Here is an 18,116-nt window from a genome sequence, read left to right on the forward strand (position 1 = left end):
TGGACCAGAAGATAACAAGACAGCAAACATGATTTGAGATCTATACTGTAGCTATGGCAAACGCTAGTGTTGAGTATTGGAAACATAGCGACAAGCGTTAAATCTGTTGCCGCTTAGTGAAGGAGTTCTCTCTTAGTCGTTGGAAGGAAGAGAGACTTCCTCAGACTATTTACCCAGGATATGAAAGTCGGCTTTTTCCTTGCTTGAAGGTGAGCTACATGTCCATGCCCGATGGCTGCAGGCAACGAGATGAAGGCCGTATATTGGTAGGTGAGAATAAAGGGGTGAGGTGAAGAAGAGCTGAATGAGGTTGTGAACTCTAAAATGCACAGACCATGTAGTACGTAAATCGAGATATTGCCTTGACTCCCTGCTAGGTCTTTCTCTGCCTTGCAGACAAGCTGGATCATAATTTGAGGAGATAATTCCATCGTTGCCAGCATCTTGATAGGAAATAGATCAGTGTATAGGGCTCCAAGCAGGGAAGTGACCTGGCATCATGGAGGATACCTGTTACAAGCAAGAGGGTGCTTGGGGTGATAGGTCTTAGCAGGAAAGAGTATACTGTACTTATCTCGTTTATCATTGCCATCTCCCATGAGTGGAGGAGAGCTCGCAAAGTTTCCTCCAATGGTCGTCATATCTTTGGATACACGTGACTAGGCGGGTGAGGCGTCTCAATGAGCTTCTCCTCTGCTAAGGAATTCTTCACTTCAATGGATGCATGCTTCCGAGCATCACATAACGGCTGGCAGATTTGCAACGATCAACAGCTCTGTCCGTGTCGGTGGCGCTGGACCTGTGTGTGAGACTTTCAAGACAGGAGACCGCTATTTTTAAGGTTTGCACTAGAGACGTCGACTAACGAGCACCGACGAACAACCTTAAGTCGAAACTGCCGCTACAAACTCTTACACTCGACAGCTCTTGACAGACTCGAGTCAGGCATTTAAACATTTCAACCACGCGCGCGCTCGAACATGCAGAAGAACAAGAATAACAATGCGGCCATTCCAGAAGTTGACAAACACGAAACGAAACGCCATCACCCGCGCTCTGATGTTTCCTGGCGGGTCCCGACGGTAGCCAGCCAGCCAGCCACCTTGCGTTGGCTAGATGACTTGCATCTGCAGTGGGAGTCCCGTCCCTCGTGTTGCCAGCACTCAGACCAGTGCTGGCCTTTTGACTTTCGTTCCTTACAGTACATGCTGGTCGGCTGGAAGAAAGGCTTCCGCAGCCACTGAAGAATGGTAATGATTCGGGCCCGTCCGCGGTTGCAGTTGCTTGGCCGTCCCCAAGCCACATGGAAAGGCATGAACATCGATAGGTATTTCATCTCAGAACCGCACGCGCTGCATGTTCCGATGCGGTAATCCGCACTCCGTCCCGATTATCAAATCCCTCCTGAGCATCGTTAGCCTTTCCAAGAAGCTCTCCTGATCATCGGAAGGATCCCACCCGCATGATGAGATCGGACGATTAACTTATGCTATCTCGCTATCGAGATGCCTTTGGCTGTTGCTGACGTACTCCATTTCTCTATGGAACGACGATGAGGCCTTTGTGCATTGGGTCATGATTTCATCGGCGACGATCTGAGACGGTCCTGTGAAAGATGTTCGACTCAGCACAAAGCCATCACGTCCCTCAAACAAACTTCTCGTTACTTGAGGAGCTTGGGGCCGGACATATATACATATTCGGCTAGCTGTGGCGTATCGAACAGCTCTTGGTGGCCGTGCAGAGGGCGGGGCGTCGGAGAATTCCAGCAAAAGAACGTTGCCATCCTCGATCCCTGCGTGCGAGACGCGCACATCAGATCATGGTCCTGATGCTTGTCCTGTTCTAGAGGTCATGATTGCTCAGGACGGCTGGGTTCCGCCAAGAAACTACGCTGGATAGCGAATACGGTCTTGGAATAGTTTCGGTTCATCTTTGCGATCATGGCATGGACCACGGCTAGCATCCCCATGGCGAGTCAACCTGGAATGGGCATTATCAACTTCTCACAAAATTCTGCAGCCGCACAACGTTCTCAACGTCTTCCTTGCAAACCTTGCGAACCACGAGTGCTCACTGCTCCTGGGATACCTAGGTACTTACTCCACAGGAAAGACACAAGTGAGGGGCTGTCTCCACAGTCAGTGGCGTAACTGATGGGCTTCACCTCCAACCCATTTTTGATGTCTATCATGACGAATATTACTCAAAATTTCACAGATCTTTGCTCAACAAGCGATCCGAGAAATCAAGATCTCGGCGGGATCAGAGAGATTGTTGCCCCCCCCCCCTCCAAGACAGCAGGGCGGACTAGTGGGTGGCATGGATTCGGGTGTGCGTGAAATTGGAATTTCCATGGTAAGTTTCGAAACGTTGTCGAATGGTGGTCGTTCCGTGAGAAGAAATATTCTCAAAGACCAGCACATCCCTACAACGACGGATCTTCGGCACATTATGATCATGGGCAGCTCGTTGCTCGCATTCTCGCATCGGTCATAGGTCAGCTCGTGGTGGTGGTGGTGGTGGTGGTGGTGGTGGTAATGCTTCTGGTGCTGGTGCTGGAAAAAGAAATCACTCGGATTCATGAGGAGACAGCGACGTAGCCGCTATCAAAGTTTGATTTTGAGCCTCCATTCTCCGAGAGCCAAACTTTTTGCCACGACACCGCGGAAGGTTTGCCGCAGTGGGGAGAATTCAGGCGTAGTGGATGATTTTTGTCGTCTGTCGTCGACTCGTCTGAACGGTTTGCTGGTAAAGTTTAGTGGGCTGGGGCCAACCGTAGGGAAGCGTCCCAGTGCGGGTTCGCCCCCTCGCCGACCGAATTGACGAGTTAACTGGGAAGAGCCCTGGACGCTGGGCGATTATTGGAAATAATTGGATATAACTGCAGGAATTGCAGTTAATTGCAGCAGATTCAAATAGCGTACTCGGGCTCTGGCATACGTAGCGGACGTGCTAAGCCAGTCGGAGCGCAACCGACTTGAGCCTGAACAACATCAACGTCGTTCTGTTTTCTCGGGTCACCTCACCTCACCTCAACTTCACACAGCTCAGCCTTGAGTCAATATCAGGCGGCTATTGTTAGATGCATCAGGCAGAGCTGCGTCTCTAGATTGTCAACGGCACCTCGTCCCAAGGATTCCTGAGCTGCACAAAACTTATCAGATAGTCCGGCCTGCTACCGGTACGGACAAGTCAGCCGTTTCTCATTGACCCTCGTGCATTACTCAGGTTGATTACGTGCCGAGATCGAGGGGGGGCCGTAACGGACATCGTCCTACTCCTCGCTCGCACGCATCTGAGGCCACAGGCCCACGTCTGCCCCAATACCAGCCCACCAGCCCACCAGTCCACCAACCCACCCATCTTCCAGGCTCAGATCGGGATCGCATTGCCGCAGCAATCTTGAGGGGAGAGCATATCCACAAGCAGCCATTACTCAATCCAGTGTTACCACCCACGCCCATTTTTCTTTTCATTGTCAATTGCCTGTCTGACCCTCCTCGTCCCTCCTCTCCAACTTATCACCGAGCCCGAGGTATTCCCCCTTTCTCGCCTGTGTCCCGACCTAAGCGTGTTGACCACTCAACGGCGTCAAGCCTCCACAGATTCCTCTGAGCTCAAGGAAACCATACCAAGACAACCCGAACCGAGTCGTCCGCGTCTGTCTGTATCCACAGCTTGAAAAAGCCTGTGCGTCTTACACGCTATTCCCGAAGCCTCAAGCTACTGTCCCGGACGTGGCTCCCTTTCGAAACAAGGGTTACTCCATCTCATAGGGCCAGAAGCTGCCCTTTCGCCTTACGAGGGCAGTTTCGAGCCGGCTGCATACCGCTTTTAGTGAGTTGTCACCTCTTCACTTCCTTGCTCGTGTGTGACCCATGGGTGATCTGATCCTTTACTTGCAAAAGAAACAAATAAGAGGCGCTTCCTATGCCTGGCGAGTTGCTCTTGGCCACCCAGTCAGATTCGCCTCAGCTTCTTTCAAGGTCACACAACCAGTCTTTCTTCCTGCCTGACACGGCCGATATCCGTGTCCCCTTCCACATCCCTCCCACTGCAATTTGCATCTTCTTATGCTTAACTTGAGGCTTTATATGCTGTGGTCGCCTCCTTAAACGCTACTCCCCCGCAATGTTTTTCAAGCCGAACTCACACCTTCCTGTTTCACTCCCCTTGACATTTATCAACATCAACATTACCCTTATCCTCCCAAGCCCCGCTGTCTCATTCTTATCGTTAATGAGTATGGGTGGTAATAACTATGGGGGTACAGGACAGTCGCCGTCCGGCCCAGCCATCACTTCTGTGATTCAGGCTCTCGAGGCTGCTAGAGACAGTGCAGAAAGCGCGCAAGACCCGACTGTGGTGCATATTCTCGAGACTGCAATAGCGGATATCTGGAGAAAGATCGAAGCGCAACCAACATCATATGTGATGACAAGAGACGAATTCGCTGTCTTCAACTATTTCCAAGGCCGTTTCGCTGGACAACAACTAGCAACAGACGCAAGAAAGCGTTACTGGGACCACCTCTACCTCTCGAACGATAACTAAGCTCGGTCATCCCGCAGATAATCGACATTCTAAGTCTAACTGGTCTGTGGAACACGTTGAGCCCTACTTTCACTAAAAGCTTTTCTTTCAAAGAAGCTCAAGTACCTCCAGCAGTCCATCACGATGCCACCAAATGCCAACAGAGATATACTCGACATGAAATCAGATAGCATAGCGACGGCACACGCCAAGGAGTCCCCAATCATCGAAAGCAGGACGGAGAAGGAAGCATTACTTGGTCAGACAATTCTGTCGAACTCCAACCCTAGACGTAGCTCAACTGGGCTAAAGAGCCTACTTCTCGCAATCCTCGGTGCATGTGTAGCTTTGACTTTCCTCCTTGGAACGTGTTTACCAGCGACAGTCGAGCAGTGGCCGGTTGACGAGATCTCTTCAGCATCTTTCGACCTTGTGAAGTATGCAGTTGCAGCTCCTTCCGCAACACCATCCTCTTCTGCAGTGCTTGAAGACTTTCAGGTCTACCAGCCTGTACTCACACCTTCAGGGGCAACAGACGAAACCACTTCAGACGATGGAGCCGAGAATACAACAACCATCGCCCAGTCTGGAACCACAGGTAGCTGCCAGGTTACTTTGATGGTTCATTCTTTCGGATACAGCTACGGGATACCCTTTGTTGGTAAGTAGCGAAGACTTTGAATGGCGCAAGTTTAACATGATGCAGGAGAGTATACGCCGCCAAGTTGCGACTTCAACCGAGTCAGCATGAATTTCACGGTTACATCGCAAGGTCGTCAGTTTGACAGGCTTGCCCTTATGTACTTCAACGATACCGAGGTGTGGCGGACATCTACCGCAGAGCCCACTGTGAACGGTATCAGATGGGAGTACATCAAGGACATGTCTGAGTTTATGTACTTCTGGAACACGCCTCAAAAGCTTATTTTCGACCTCGGGAATTTGATAGACTCGACCTATACTGGCTATTACAACACGACACTGACAGCAACCTTCTTCACTAGTCAAGAAACGGTAGAACCAGCAGACTTAATTGTCCCCATTTCCGCTAGACAGGGAGCCGCCAACCAAGCTAGTCTTTTCACCTTACCGTCTGACAACGCCACGAATACAATAAGCTTTCCACGAAACGTCAACCGAGCGGTATTCTCTGTGTCAGCCTGCGGACAAGCAACGGAAGAGTTCTGGTGGTCAAATGTCCTGCAATCTGATGTCAATACTTTTGTCCCCTACGACGGCACACTTTACGGCTATTCGCCCTTCCGTGAAGTTCAGGTATTGATCGATGGGCAACTTGCTGGCGTACAGTGGCCCTTCCCAGTCATCTTTACAGGAGGTGTAGTTCCAGGGTTGTGGCGACCGATTGTTGGGATTGACGCTTTTGACCTGCGGGAGCATGAAATTGACATTACACCCTGGTTACCTATTCTCTGCGATGGAGCTCAACATACTTTCGAAATACGAGTTGCTGGCATTGATGATGATGGCAAGACCAGTGGCACACTTACCAAGACTGTCGGTGCTTCATGGTATGTTACAGGAAAGGTATTCGTCTGGCTTGATGACGATGAGAGCTCCATAACCACTGGGGATGCGCCTACCCTTGTTCAGCCAGAGCCTGTGATTACGCTCTCACAGTCTCTCACGCAGAATGCCACGGGCGCGAACGAGACTCTTACATACACGACAGACGTCAAGCGAACATTCTCAGTCTCTTCCTCGATCACGACTCAAAACGGAACTCAGACCGTGACTTGGACGCAAAACCTCGCAGTCACAAACTACGGACAATACACCGACTTTGGCGCCATTCAAGTTAACGACCAAACCACAACAGGACTCGACGAATCATCAGGTGGAACGTACTACAAGTCCTCCTACTCCTACCCTCTCTATGCCAACACAAGCTACTTCGTCTATCCGAGCGGAAATTACACCATTGGCGCAACTATTGTGAGAGGTCTAGATCTAGATATCCAAGGCACACCCGTCTTCCCAACCGGTCTACAACCTTTCGCACAACTACCAAAGAGCGCACCGCTCGTATCAGGCTTCTCGGGAACCTCACTCAGCACCACGCAAAATGGCTCAGCGTCCTACTTCGCAGACCCGAACATCGGTCTAGCAACCGGCTTCGGAAGTACGAGTCAAGATTTCAGCTTCAAGGGCATTGATGTCAGCAACGGCGTTGCGGACACGGAACTCTATTACAGGAGTGTGGAAGCTGTGAACTCGACCATAGTGAGGGATTACGAGAGCTTGATTGGTGTCGAGTTGGGGAGCTACGGGTATCCCGTCGAGGCGGTGGGCAGTGGACAGAGGGTCATGGCTGTGTTGAGTCCGAAGGCGGTTTTGGGGAGGGGGCCGGGGGTGGCTAAGGAACAGCTTGTTCAAGGCGGTGGTGGGAATTAGATGTGGTGTGGTGGATGTTTATTTACTCTTCGTGTCGTTCTTTTATTATACCCTTTGTGAAGGAGAGTGGTGGTTTGGTGGTTTGGTGAAAGGAGAGATGATTATAATTCTTGATGGCTGGCTGGATCGATAGGTAATCTGTAGATCTAATTATACCGTACATATTTTAGAGAAAGAAAGGCTATGGCTGAAATGTCTGAACACGAACACCATGATCGAGAGAATAAGCAGTACCGCTTCAGAAATCAAGGTTCATTTATTCCAGGAAAAGCTCTCTCTCCCATCCGGAACCTCATACCGGAATAGTGTACGGGCTCTATCTACGAGAATCTCGACTATGGCAGAGTCAGCTACCATGATACATCTCTTCGCAACATCGACAGTCCATTCAAGGGTTTGCGAGGAGTTTTGATATGTACCTAGAACCTGGGAAATTTAAGCTTAATGTGCTCATTTAAAGCAAAGCAGGTATGGGTTTGCCAAAAGGGGATATAGGACTGGAGGATCCGATCCGGAGGTTTAGGTCCGGTGGAGGTTCATATCAAGGAATTTGGCAATGTGCTGTAAAGATAGGAGATATGTTGCGAGGGGGTGGTCTTCGTTGTATCGGTTTGTTGGGGGATAGAGAGATGTGTAGCTTTTAGGCATGACATTCATTGTACCAACTTGGTTTAAGAATAGACATGTATGTAATTCCAGGCATAATCGACCACTTTGTTGCAGGAATAGACGAACACCTTGATCCAGGCATAATTCTCATTGCACTCGGATATCACACAACAGCACAATTTGTTCTCAAAGTCCTCGATTTGTGGTGTTGGTGATCAAGTATTTTTTATTCCATGACCATGAATGCAAAGCTCAAATCTTCAAAGAGCCCAATGCATCCTTTGCAAATGTAAATAACACCAGAAACACCCCTCTCTCTACGATCTAGGCTTCTCCTTCTTCTCCTTCCAGAGCGCAGACAGACCGACACCAGAGACCTTGACGACCTTGAATCGCACACCGGGGATATCTCCTTTGGCTTTGCCCTTGCGACCGAATCCGGCGAGGAGCACTTCGTCGTTCTCGTCTACGAAGTTGAGACAACCATCGTTGGGTACTGTGGTAGTTTTACATTAGCCATTGTTCCATGTCTTCCATCACTTTTCGCCACATCTGTATCCCTTCCTCATCTCTCTCTTCCATCCCTTCCATCCAGTAGAATATGAAGTCGCAGACATACCGAAAGCAGTAACCTTCTTTCCGTTCTTAATCAATTGCACCCTGACACACTTCCGAATAGCAGAGTTGGGCTGCTTGGCCTCGACACCAACCTTCTCGAGAACGATTCCCTTGGCGTGCGAGGAGCCTCCGAAGGGCGAGGACTTGAATGCCGTTCCCAGCGCGCGCTTCTTGTACGAGAGATCGGCCCAGCGTTGCTCGCGGCGGTGATTTTGCAGCTTGCGGGCGGCGTTGAGACCACGGGGCTTTCCTTTACCCATGATTGCTATACAGGCAGGTGGGTTAGAATTTGAATTTGAGGTTCGTGAGAGGAGGTTGGGGAGGGGAAGAAGTACCGGTTTATGGCGATATGGGGTGTTTGGTTGGAAGGGTTGTCGTTGTCGTCGTGAGGTGCAAATTCGTGGGTTCAATTTTTGAATTACTTTGGTGCGCACGCTAAGTCGAGTTTGTCATGCCACCCCACTCGCAAGCCAATCGGACTTACGTTCTTCCGGCTGGTACAAGCTCCAAGACTAAAAGATATACGAATTGAACGATCATGGACTGCAGATTCAAATAATAATGTAGTACACCATGTCTTCACCGAAATCGAAACCAAAACAACTCCGCGAACCTCCTCCCTCCCTCTTCCTCGGTCCCCCCTCTCAAAATGCCTCCCACGTCTCCCTCCCAGGCGTCGTCCCCGCCGCAGCACCAAACACCTCGCTCATCCCCTCCAGAGCACCCCTCATCCGGCAACGCTCGCAACTGGGCCCTCAACTCCCATCCCGCGCAATGGACGGGCCAACATCTGACTCCGCGTCCGTAAACGTCACCCGAGCAGCTGCGCTCCCACGACAACTGCACGACGCGGAAGGCAAGAAACAGGCTGATAGGACGGATGCGCTCTGGGCCGAGATGCAGAGCACGTTGGAGGAGGTCGAGCTGAGCGCTGTGAGCGGGACGCATGTTTTTGGGCAGGAACATGCGAGGGCGCTCGAGGGGCTGCGGGCAGCGCAAATTGAGCTGGCGCAGGCGTGGGCAAGGAGTGAGGCGGATGATGTGGTGGAGAATGCGGATCGGGAGAGTAAGGGGCTGAGTGGGAGTAGAGGTGTTGGTGCTCTGGGGAGTGAGGGGAGGAGTGTACTTGATGCTACGGGGGCGAGTACGGTTCCGAGTGGGAGTGGGAGGCCCGGGAGTAGTGGGAATGCTGCGGTGTCGGGGACGGAGGCTGTGGGGACGCAGTTGGAGGAGGAGACGGAGGCGGATATTTTATTGGCGAGGAAGAGGAGGGAAGCTAATGATAGGTATTTTCAGAGGGTTAATGAGGGGGTGTTGGATGTGGTTGCTAAGTTGGAGGAGGTTGCTAAGGCTATGAAGGCTGTGGAGCAGGAGAGTCGGGATATTTGGGGTGAGAATGAAACTGCGAGTGCTAGGACGAGTTATCATGAATGATTTGGATGGACTTTGGGAACAACATAGCGATGGCGTTGCATGGAATAGGACGGTCGAGGCTCAAGGTGTCTTGGTTGATATTTTATGGAAGCAGTAAAACTTCGTGTCTGTAATTCAATTACTCCTCCAAGTATGTTCATTCGTTGACGAGTGCCTAATATCTTCCCCGTACCCGTACCCCAAACGCCAGTTCCCCGGATTTCTTATGCACCGATGAAGAGACGGACCTGGACTGATGAGCAGGTACATCACGGCTTAGATAGATGTAACATACCGCAAAGATGACACAACATATGCTAACATATGGACTTAATCGTTCTCCCACTCGAGCGCACTTCCATAGTGGTCCCCATAGCGGCCTAGAGCAGAATCAGTAAAATGCGCAACTCTGCCAAGAATAGACTGTAGAACATACGATTCTTTCTTCCTATCCATAAGGGCTGGGAAGAGTTGATGACAGTAGGCGCATGTGCAGACGAGGAGGAGGAGCACAAGGAGTGCGGACTGGAAATTGAAGAGAGCAGTCTGCGAAGCTGAGTTAGTGGATATGCTAGCGAGATTCTTGAATTCACCAGGTCCTCATTAAAATTTCGCAACTCACCATCTTCGAACTTCTTTCTCAACTGTCGCGAGATCTCGAGAATCAACGTTGTTGTCCACTAAATCAGCAATCATGTCGGATATTACTTCCGCCGCTCCGATGACCGACTCGGCTAAATCCCGGGACGACGCGGCCGCTCCGTAGGTTCAAAGCTCCAAACTCCTCACCAACAAGTCTTCCAAAGATCTTTGAATCACAACACTGACTTTTGAAATTCGATCTACAGTAAGCGTCGCAATCCTGTTGTCAAGAAGACCAAGAAAGGCGCAAAGGTTACCATCAGCAAGAAGAACAAGGAGGCAACAGTCAACAACAATCAGACCAACAAGAAGGAGACCAAGGCGAAGAAGGTAGCTATGGAACCTCGCGCTCGAGTCGGTCGAAACCGTGGCCAGCAGAATTTCTCTGACCAAGAACGTAAGTCTATCAGATCTATGATATAATGCCCTATCTAATTCTCTCCAGTCCAACACTTCCTGTTCGCCCATGGCGATGTACCAAACTCTCTGGAAGATACAAAGAAGGTTTTCGACGAGCTCATGACCGACTTCATTACCGAACTCTGCTTCGAAGCACAACGTTCCGCCCAACTTGCTGGCCGCCAAAAGATCAAACTCGACGATATCAAATTCGCCTGCCGTAAGAATCCAAATTACCTGGGCAAGATCGAGGAGACGATGGACAAGAAGACTCAAATCGAGGCTGCTCGGAAGCTACTTGATCAGAACGATGATAAGATTACAAAGTCCAACGTGAAGGCTCTCGAGGAGGAACCTCTTGGAGATGCTGATGATGACATGGAGCTTGATGCGAGGACCATTGGCGGAAAGAGCACAGGTACTGGTGCTGGCAAGTGATTGTTGGCCACGGACGCTTTACGACTGTTACGATTTCCCTTTCGTTCTTCAACAATCGACCATACCCCCAACTATTAAGATCCTTTAACGCTCGACACCACCAGGTTTTGACCTCTGCCAGACATTTCCTCCAGTTCACACTGTTTGGAGACGACTTTGGGCAACAGCCGTTCTTTATCGCTCTCACATTCTACGAAAATGGTTTCTACATTACAGCGATGATATTTGCATTTCAATGGCGTCTTGAGGTCCGGAAGCATTATGGAGGAGTTTATGGAACTGGTGCATCTCAGAAGCGCTGATACCCGAAGACTTCTTCTCATGTTTTTCTGCATTTGAAAGACAATCAATGATTTCAACAACTTCTTCCCCACTCTGATTTTTTGTGAACTGACGAATTGTGGCACAGCAATACTTACCCCGCCTTCCTACTAATTCCCCCAGCATTGCAGATTACCATCGAGCACTGACAACAACTTCTTATACCTTTCGGGACGTGCAATATTGAGGCACGCGACAGCGGCAACAGCGACTTCGGAGTCAATTCGCCCGTTCCGGCATCCATTGTGCCAATCATGCATGTGATATCAACCAATCCCCACCCATATCAACCCCTCCTCTGTAAGTTGCCTGCATGAGCCGTCTAAAAGTCTCGAACGCTGACTGACATCCGATCCTTCAATTCATGTTTCTTCTCTATTCAAACGTTCCATGTTCATGAGTTCATCAATTCCATCCTTTAACCATTACTCAGTCTTTGCAATTCCAAGTGGATCACAATGCCCATTGAGCAATCTCTTAACAATTTTCTCTACTCTACTTGCTCGACTTTTTCATGATGCAGTACCGACCGGCCAATTGTGTTAGCTGGCCGGACCTATTCCAACAATGTCCAAGTCCAGCTCCCAATGCCCCACACTACCCGCTTCACCATTTGCTAATGTTCTTATCCCCCATTTTCTATTTTACACCCCAGACGCCCGCCGCACCTCACTTTCTTTGCACAGCACATCAGACTCGAGGCTGGAACTTAGCTTTACATTGAATTACTTTCTTTCAATTCTTGCGTCTATCGCTACTAAGCAGCATAGTTCTCTAGACCCTCTTCTTTCGTTTTCTACTAGACACACACAAGAGCCAGTCAAGTCAGATTATATAAATTGCCGCTACTGCACACTGCAATGAATCCAAGTGATTATGTCACAATACACCCAGCTCCCCCAGACCTCATCAACGACCAAAATCCTCCTCGACGATGAAGACCACTCCCACTCCCTCCCCTCGCACTTTGACCTCGCTCTCAACGGCAACGGAGGAACCACCACCACAACCTCCTCCTTCCTCTCGCCAAAACAAGCAACATATGCCTCCTCCCTCCTAGACCCAGACGCCTTCCGCCGCCTCTCAATCAGCACCATCTCCTCGCTCGCTCGCCCCCGCTCCGTATCTCCCTACCCACCCCATCCTCATCCCCATCCCTCCTCTCTCCAGGGTCCACGAACGTGGAAATCCGCACTCCACCAAATATGGCAGCAGAACCAGGGTTTATTCCTAGTAACGTTCTCGCAACTCTTCGGCGCGCTGATGAACGTCACGACAAGACTGCTGGAGCTGGAAGGAGAGGGTATGCATCCGTTCCAGGTGCTGTTCGCGAGACAGGGGTTGACGGTCCTGTTTTGTACGGCGTGGATGTGGTGGACGCGGGTTCCGGATTTTCCGCTGGGGAAGAGGGGCGTGAGGGCGTTGTTGGTTGCGAGGAGTGTCACGGGGTTCTTTGGGATATTTGGGATGTATTGTATGTCTTTTTTCTTTCTCTTCTCTCCTTTCCCTTCCCTTTCTATTCCCTTCAAGTTCGGAATGGATAGCAGATAAATGCTAACACACAACAGATTCCCTACAATACCTCCCCGTAGCAGACGCAGTGGTAATCACCTTCCTCGCTCCCTCGGTAGCGAGTTACGGCTGCTACCTCTTCCTCCACGAACCCTTCCCCCGCTCCGCCCAGTACGCAAGTCTGATCTCGCTCCTGGGCGTCGTGATGATTGCTCGTCCAACCTCGTTCTTCACTTCTTCTTCCTCTGCCTCACCTGATGTCACTGTACCGGCAAACACCACCACTTCGTCCGTGGAAGAATCAGGATTTCCGACCCCAACCTCAGGCCAACGATTATCAGCCGTCGTGGTAGCGATGATTGGCGTCCTCGGCTCCGCAGGAGCTTTTACTTCGTACGTCTCCTTCTTTCTACCTTCTTAAACCCATTTCGTCCTATCAGCCCTACGCGCCACTCCTCCACTCCTCCCTCCTCCCACTCATCAAAACCCACACTAACAACCAACCCACAGCATCCGCTGGATCGGCACGCGGGCCCACCCCCTACTATCAGTAAACTAGTAATCACCCCTCTCTTGGCCTCCTCTCTTCGCTTCCTCTCACCTATGCCTCCTCACAAATTTTATCCCACTACCAAAGATCCAATCCTCACTCCCTTCCCCCCCCCAATAAAACCACGCACTAACCTCCCCACAGCTTCTCCCTCTACTGCACCCTAATCTCCACCCTAGCCCTCTCCCTCTCCTCTCCCTTGGGCATATCCCCCACCCTCCACTTCGCCCTCCCAGCAGACACCCGCCAATGGTCCATGCTGCTCTTCCTCGGCGTCTGCGGTTTCGTCATGCAGTATCTCCTCACGAAAGGCCTGGCCGATGATGCGGGCGGAGGGAGCAGGGCGACGAATATGATTTATACGAATATGCTGTTTGCGCTGGGACTCGATAGACTCGTATTCGGCGTCGTGCCGGGATGGTGGAGTTTATGCGGGAGTGGCTTGATTCTCGGGAGTGCGGTTTTTGTTGCGGTTGGGCGGCAGGGGGGAGATCAGGGGCAGAGGGGGAGGGTGGTGGTTGACGAGGAAGAGGAGATGGGTGTTTTGGGTCGGGGACGGGGACGGGGACGGCAGGAAGGGGATGAGGATGAGGAGGAGATGCGGCTTTTGAGTGGGGAGGATGGGCTTGGAGAGGAAGGTGAAGAAGTTGGTGCTGGTGAGGGACTTCTTCGTCGAGACGAGGCTGAGGGGGTCGTGGGGTCGAGGTGAGCGATTTTGTGATTCCCACGGTTCGCTTGCAAAGGAGAGTGATTTTTCTGCAGTAGAAGAGTTGCTATCATGGGATGGTAATTGCGGTATATTTGCATGGCGGTTAAGACATGGATATAGGAGAGGTGTTTGGATTGTTTCGGTTGGCGTGCCGGTATTGGATATAGAAATTGCATACCATCTATAGGCTAGAGGTAAAGAGGTTCTTGATTGTACTGAAAAGTGCCCCCATGTATCTAATTCGGATGCTGTTGCGACCAAGCTTGATTTTATTCTTGCTGTAGATTCTTTTTCTTGAGCTCGTGAGTGGAAATGACTCCGTCATGAATGCCTCTCAGCAGCTGGGCGTAGACATGGGCATAAATTTCTACACAATGTTGAGAATCTGCACAGCATCTCAGGCATGGGTTCTGAGAGTGGTTGGGAGGAAATTGAATGCAGATAACAGTAACAGGTGGTTCTCTATTTGAACATGTGAAAATACATTCCTGATCTCTTCCGCCTATCTTGCAGTACTTCCAATTTTCTTGATTAATCCATTTAATCTTTTAAGAGGCATAGTAAATAAGAAGCAAGCTTAAACCGCAACATACACCATATGAGATATTATAAAAATTGGGATATAAAATATGATCTTGAAATGCAGGGTCATGGAAACAGGAATTCCGAGAGGAGAAGATGTTTCGAGATAGGAAAGAACTTTTAGATCTTTCTTTCACCACTTTATCCTTGAAGTATGAGTTCGCACTTGCGAACTACCCTACTTAGAATATCCCACAAACTCTGGAATAAATCTTGTATCCCAAACTTTACAATATACACGAACGCAGGATGGAAAAGCGCCAACCAAACGAACTCAAAGACTCTGCTCCGAGAAGAAAGACTTCCTTCCCCCAAAACATAGATTGACATTCTCCCAACATCATCTAAATTCCATGTCCTTCACACATGCCAAAGTCGCGCTCAAAATATTTTGTTGAGCTTCAGCTGCCACTTGCATCTCACGAACGAATGAGATGCCATTCGCCTGCATACAGAACCAACGAATCGGATTACGCCCACCCAAAAGCTGCGCCATCACTAGTTGGAGACCATTGAGGCAACGCAGAAAAAAAACCCTGCAGTAACTGGACACAAACAATTTTCGTAAAATGTGATTGAAGCCGCATTATGCATTTAGTCGCCGCTTTGCCACTCATTTCTCGTAGTTGGAGATGTGCGTTCTGAGTCAGTGCTGGTTGGTACCGAGTCATTGGAATGGAAGCTCCGCGAAGCGGAGAGACGTCAAGAGGCGAGCTGGCTGCTGCAAGAGAGGAGCAGAGTCGCCTCTAAAGTCAGCTCATGTAGGTTCGAGAGTGCAGATATGTCTTTCGACTCTAAGCCTTGGGAAATCATAGGTCTAGCGCTCGCTGTGAAGAGGCAAGAGGGTTTCGCCTAAGATTTGGTTGCATGTCGGAGGGGCAAAGCCGTCGTCGTTCTGCAGCTCGTTGCCGTATATGCACAGATATGTATTGACCTTGTGAAGCCTCATGGTAGCTATAGGTCTTCGATGACTTGAAATAATGGCAAAGTGTTTGCCCAGAGGATGGTTGCAACCAGCGAACCCTTTCATAGGTGACAAGTTATCGTCCACTTTGACTTTGGGGCAACTAATGCAACTGAGATATGCACAGTCTATCTCACTGGTAAGCCTCAATTCAATCTGAAGAAAGGATAAATGGAGATTAGCCTTGGAGAGGTGCTTCTTTGGCTGGATAGCAACGTTGCTGGCAGTATATTCTGGACGACAGCAAGGCTTGACTCATGCTTGCATATGAGCACGGCAAATTGCTAGAGGGGCTTTAAAATAATGTTGCATCACTGCAAGAGCTTTCTCGACTCGTGATCTTAATGTGGATATAGTTGACCAGCAAATCCCTTGCCGAATGCTCGCTATGCTGCGAGTGTGGAAGTCCAAGCTTTGACGGGATAAGATGCCGAAAGAAATCGAATTCGTAGACTTATCCGAGCAGCCTCATCCTAGAGTTCCGCCCGCACTGGGATTGAGTTGTTGATCTTTGCATCGTCGGGGTACATCCTTGATGTTGAACACCGAGTAGACGAACGACAACTCAGTGGGGAAAAAGACAGTCAGGGTACAGGAAAAAATGGTTGATTGAGAAGTCAGTGTATGTGAAACATGAAAAGTCTAGAAGTGACGATGAAATGGACTGCTGACGACGACCTATCGACAATTGTCGACGGATCGCCAGATCATAAGTTTGAGAGTCTGAAGTGAGCTGGACTGGAGTCATGTCCAGGGTCCAGGGATAGGCGACCTCGCTAAACGTTCACTATGAAGTTCAGACATATTCTTTGCTTGTGCCAGGACGGCGCAAACATACTTTAAGTCTTCCCCTATGAGGCTGAGAAGTTTTCTGATCTGCAACATCGATTCGCTCGAGGAATTTCTTTGCAAGTTTGCTCCTATCCCTATCCCTACCCCACGCACACATTTGTGTCACGTGCAAGGTTAATCTCGTCCGCCTCGTTTTCCGAAACGATATGCATCCACGCATTAAACGTTGCACTTGGGCTCACTAGAGCGTCAATGGTCTCGGTCTCAGTGCCAAATATTGGATTGGAACAGATCGACGGCACGGCCAATACAGATAGTCTATCATTCTTCAACAATGTCAATTCGATGTTCCAGGATCATTTTTCGGATTTTGGTCGCCGATTGGACTGTGAGATGTGATCCGTTTGCGGCTCTAGAGTCTCCTGCTCCCTTTCACGGACGGGAACCGTGTACATAGGAAACACAAGTCGGGCGTCTGTGGATGCCGTGGACCGTTTCGAGGGTATGAGAAGCCTGTAAGAAATGAGGGGTTTGTTTGATAAACTGCAGTGAGACAGAAATCCCGAAAATGCTGCTGACTTATGTTGCGTCCTCCGAGGAGAGCGAGGACAAGAGACGGATGGAACGGGAGCCTCTCGATCCTTGGATTCAGCACTCCCGGATCAAAGATCTAGATAGGCGATATCATAATGTCAAGACGAATCGACGTTGCTCATGCCGTCACGGCCTTCGAGGTGGCTGAAATATCCCACGGAACCCCGTAACGCCAGTGACAGTAATCTTGGACAAACAACCCCGAAAGTGACCTTGTGGATGCGGATGTAATCTCGAGAAGGAATCTCATCAAGCAAAAACGCTGGGACTTACGCCCGACCAACATGAGTGTGTCCAGACTCAGAAGCTGTGTCGAGTCTCGTAATCATGCATTCCAAGGGATCTTGCATTATTGCAAGCGTGAAGTTGCAGTACGCACCCGTCTCGAAAGGTGACCGACTCCGTTCCCTCTCTCTTTCGTGAGCCGGTGGGCGAAGTCCAGTCGATCCTGCTTGGAGGGTGATCTGATCTGATCTGATCTGCTCCCAAGGCGCGAGATGGTGTATGGTTACATGTCAAGAAGAGCTGGAGGAATCAAGGAAGGACGTTGATATCTCTTTATATAAACACACCACTGTCGCTGGATGAGGCTGGAGTTGTGGGTCCCTGGTGGTCCGCAAAAGAGTGAGTACCGACGAATTGCCACATCGTGTTTGATCGTTGACGGGGATTTTCGTGGGTTGCGTGAGTGGCTGTGAGGTGAGGCAACTCGAGTGGGCAATCACTGCCAAGCTGGATCCAGAAACGCTTTCCAGGGGCATCATGCAGCCGCAAGGGTCCTTCTCGGTAGCGATGGGGCCTCCTGGCTGGGATGCGCTCAGTGGGCCTGGGCTGGGCTGGGTTGGGTTCCTTGGGGGTGTGCAGCAGCCGTCCTCCCTTCGGTCTTGCAGGCTTGCAGCACAGCACTTTGCGCTCAGGAGGCTCGCATGCACGCCGTCGCCGAGGATCAAGGATGGTGGGATATACTGTACAGTAAATTATACTTATGATAAATCTTGAGACCTGTTGCTTCGCAGGCATAGACC

General features: G+C 50.2%; 6 protein-coding genes across 6 annotated transcripts; 4 read left to right on the forward strand and 2 right to left on the reverse strand.

Annotated features, from left to right (window-relative positions):
* Window positions 1-4,248: 4,248 nt before the first annotated feature.
* LY89DRAFT_700006 (uncharacterized protein) lies at window positions 4,249-6,948 on the forward strand (the record flags this gene model as incomplete). The annotated part of the gene is made up of 3 exons (XM_018217095.1): window positions 4,249-4,480; window positions 4,787-5,197; window positions 5,243-6,948. The coding sequence occupies 3 exons, from the start codon at window positions 4,249-4,251 to the stop codon at window positions 6,946-6,948; spliced, it is 2,349 nt and encodes a 782-aa protein (XP_018066399.1).
* A 738-nt stretch (window positions 6,949-7,686) lies between these two features.
* Window positions 7,687-8,708, reverse strand: LY89DRAFT_688518 (40S ribosomal protein S23). Its single transcript, XM_018215724.1, has 3 exons — window positions 8,511-8,708; window positions 8,177-8,440; window positions 7,687-8,053 (listed from the first exon to the last, which is right to left on the reverse strand). Exons 2-3 carry the CDS (start codon window positions 8,433-8,435, stop codon window positions 7,875-7,877), a joined length of 438 nt encoding a protein of 145 aa, XP_018066400.1. The 5' UTR covers window positions 8,436-8,440; window positions 8,511-8,708; the 3' UTR covers window positions 7,687-7,874.
* A 40-nt stretch (window positions 8,709-8,748) lies between these two features.
* On the forward strand, window positions 8,749-9,609 carry LY89DRAFT_709912 (uncharacterized protein; the record flags this gene model as incomplete). The annotated part of the gene is made up of 1 exon (XM_018217791.1): window positions 8,749-9,609. The coding sequence occupies one exon, from the start codon at window positions 8,749-8,751 to the stop codon at window positions 9,607-9,609; it is 861 nt and encodes a 286-aa protein (XP_018066401.1).
* Window positions 9,419-10,257, reverse strand: LY89DRAFT_624407 (DUF1242-domain-containing protein). The gene is made up of 4 exons (XM_018211045.1): window positions 10,211-10,257; window positions 10,025-10,134; window positions 9,884-9,968; window positions 9,419-9,836 (listed from the first exon to the last, which is right to left on the reverse strand). The coding sequence occupies exons 1-4, from the start codon at window positions 10,211-10,213 to the stop codon at window positions 9,813-9,815; spliced, it is 222 nt and encodes a 73-aa protein (XP_018066402.1). The 5' UTR covers window positions 10,214-10,257; the 3' UTR covers window positions 9,419-9,812.
* Window positions 10,258-10,378: 121 nt separating this feature from the next.
* LY89DRAFT_653693 (putative transcription initiation factor TFIID subunit 13) lies at window positions 10,379-11,427 on the forward strand. Its single transcript, XM_018212262.1, has 2 exons — window positions 10,379-10,627; window positions 10,676-11,427. The coding sequence occupies exons 1-2, from the start codon at window positions 10,567-10,569 to the stop codon at window positions 11,065-11,067; spliced, it is 453 nt and encodes a 150-aa protein (XP_018066403.1). The 5' UTR covers window positions 10,379-10,566; the 3' UTR covers window positions 11,068-11,427.
* A 346-nt stretch (window positions 11,428-11,773) lies between these two features.
* On the forward strand, window positions 11,774-13,597 carry LY89DRAFT_688522 (uncharacterized protein). Its single transcript, XM_018215725.1, has 3 exons — window positions 11,774-12,862; window positions 12,957-13,293; window positions 13,411-13,597. The coding sequence occupies exons 1-3, from the start codon at window positions 12,265-12,267 to the stop codon at window positions 13,457-13,459; spliced, it is 984 nt and encodes a 327-aa protein (XP_018066404.1). The 5' UTR covers window positions 11,774-12,264; the 3' UTR covers window positions 13,460-13,597.
* The last annotated feature ends 4,519 nt before the right edge of the window (window positions 13,598-18,116 follow it).

This window comes from Mollisia scopiformis (assembly GCF_001500285.1).
Source record: "Mollisia scopiformis unplaced genomic scaffold LY89scaffold_22, whole genome shotgun sequence".
NCBI lineage: Eukaryota > Fungi > Ascomycota > Leotiomycetes > Helotiales > Mollisiaceae > Mollisia > Mollisia scopiformis.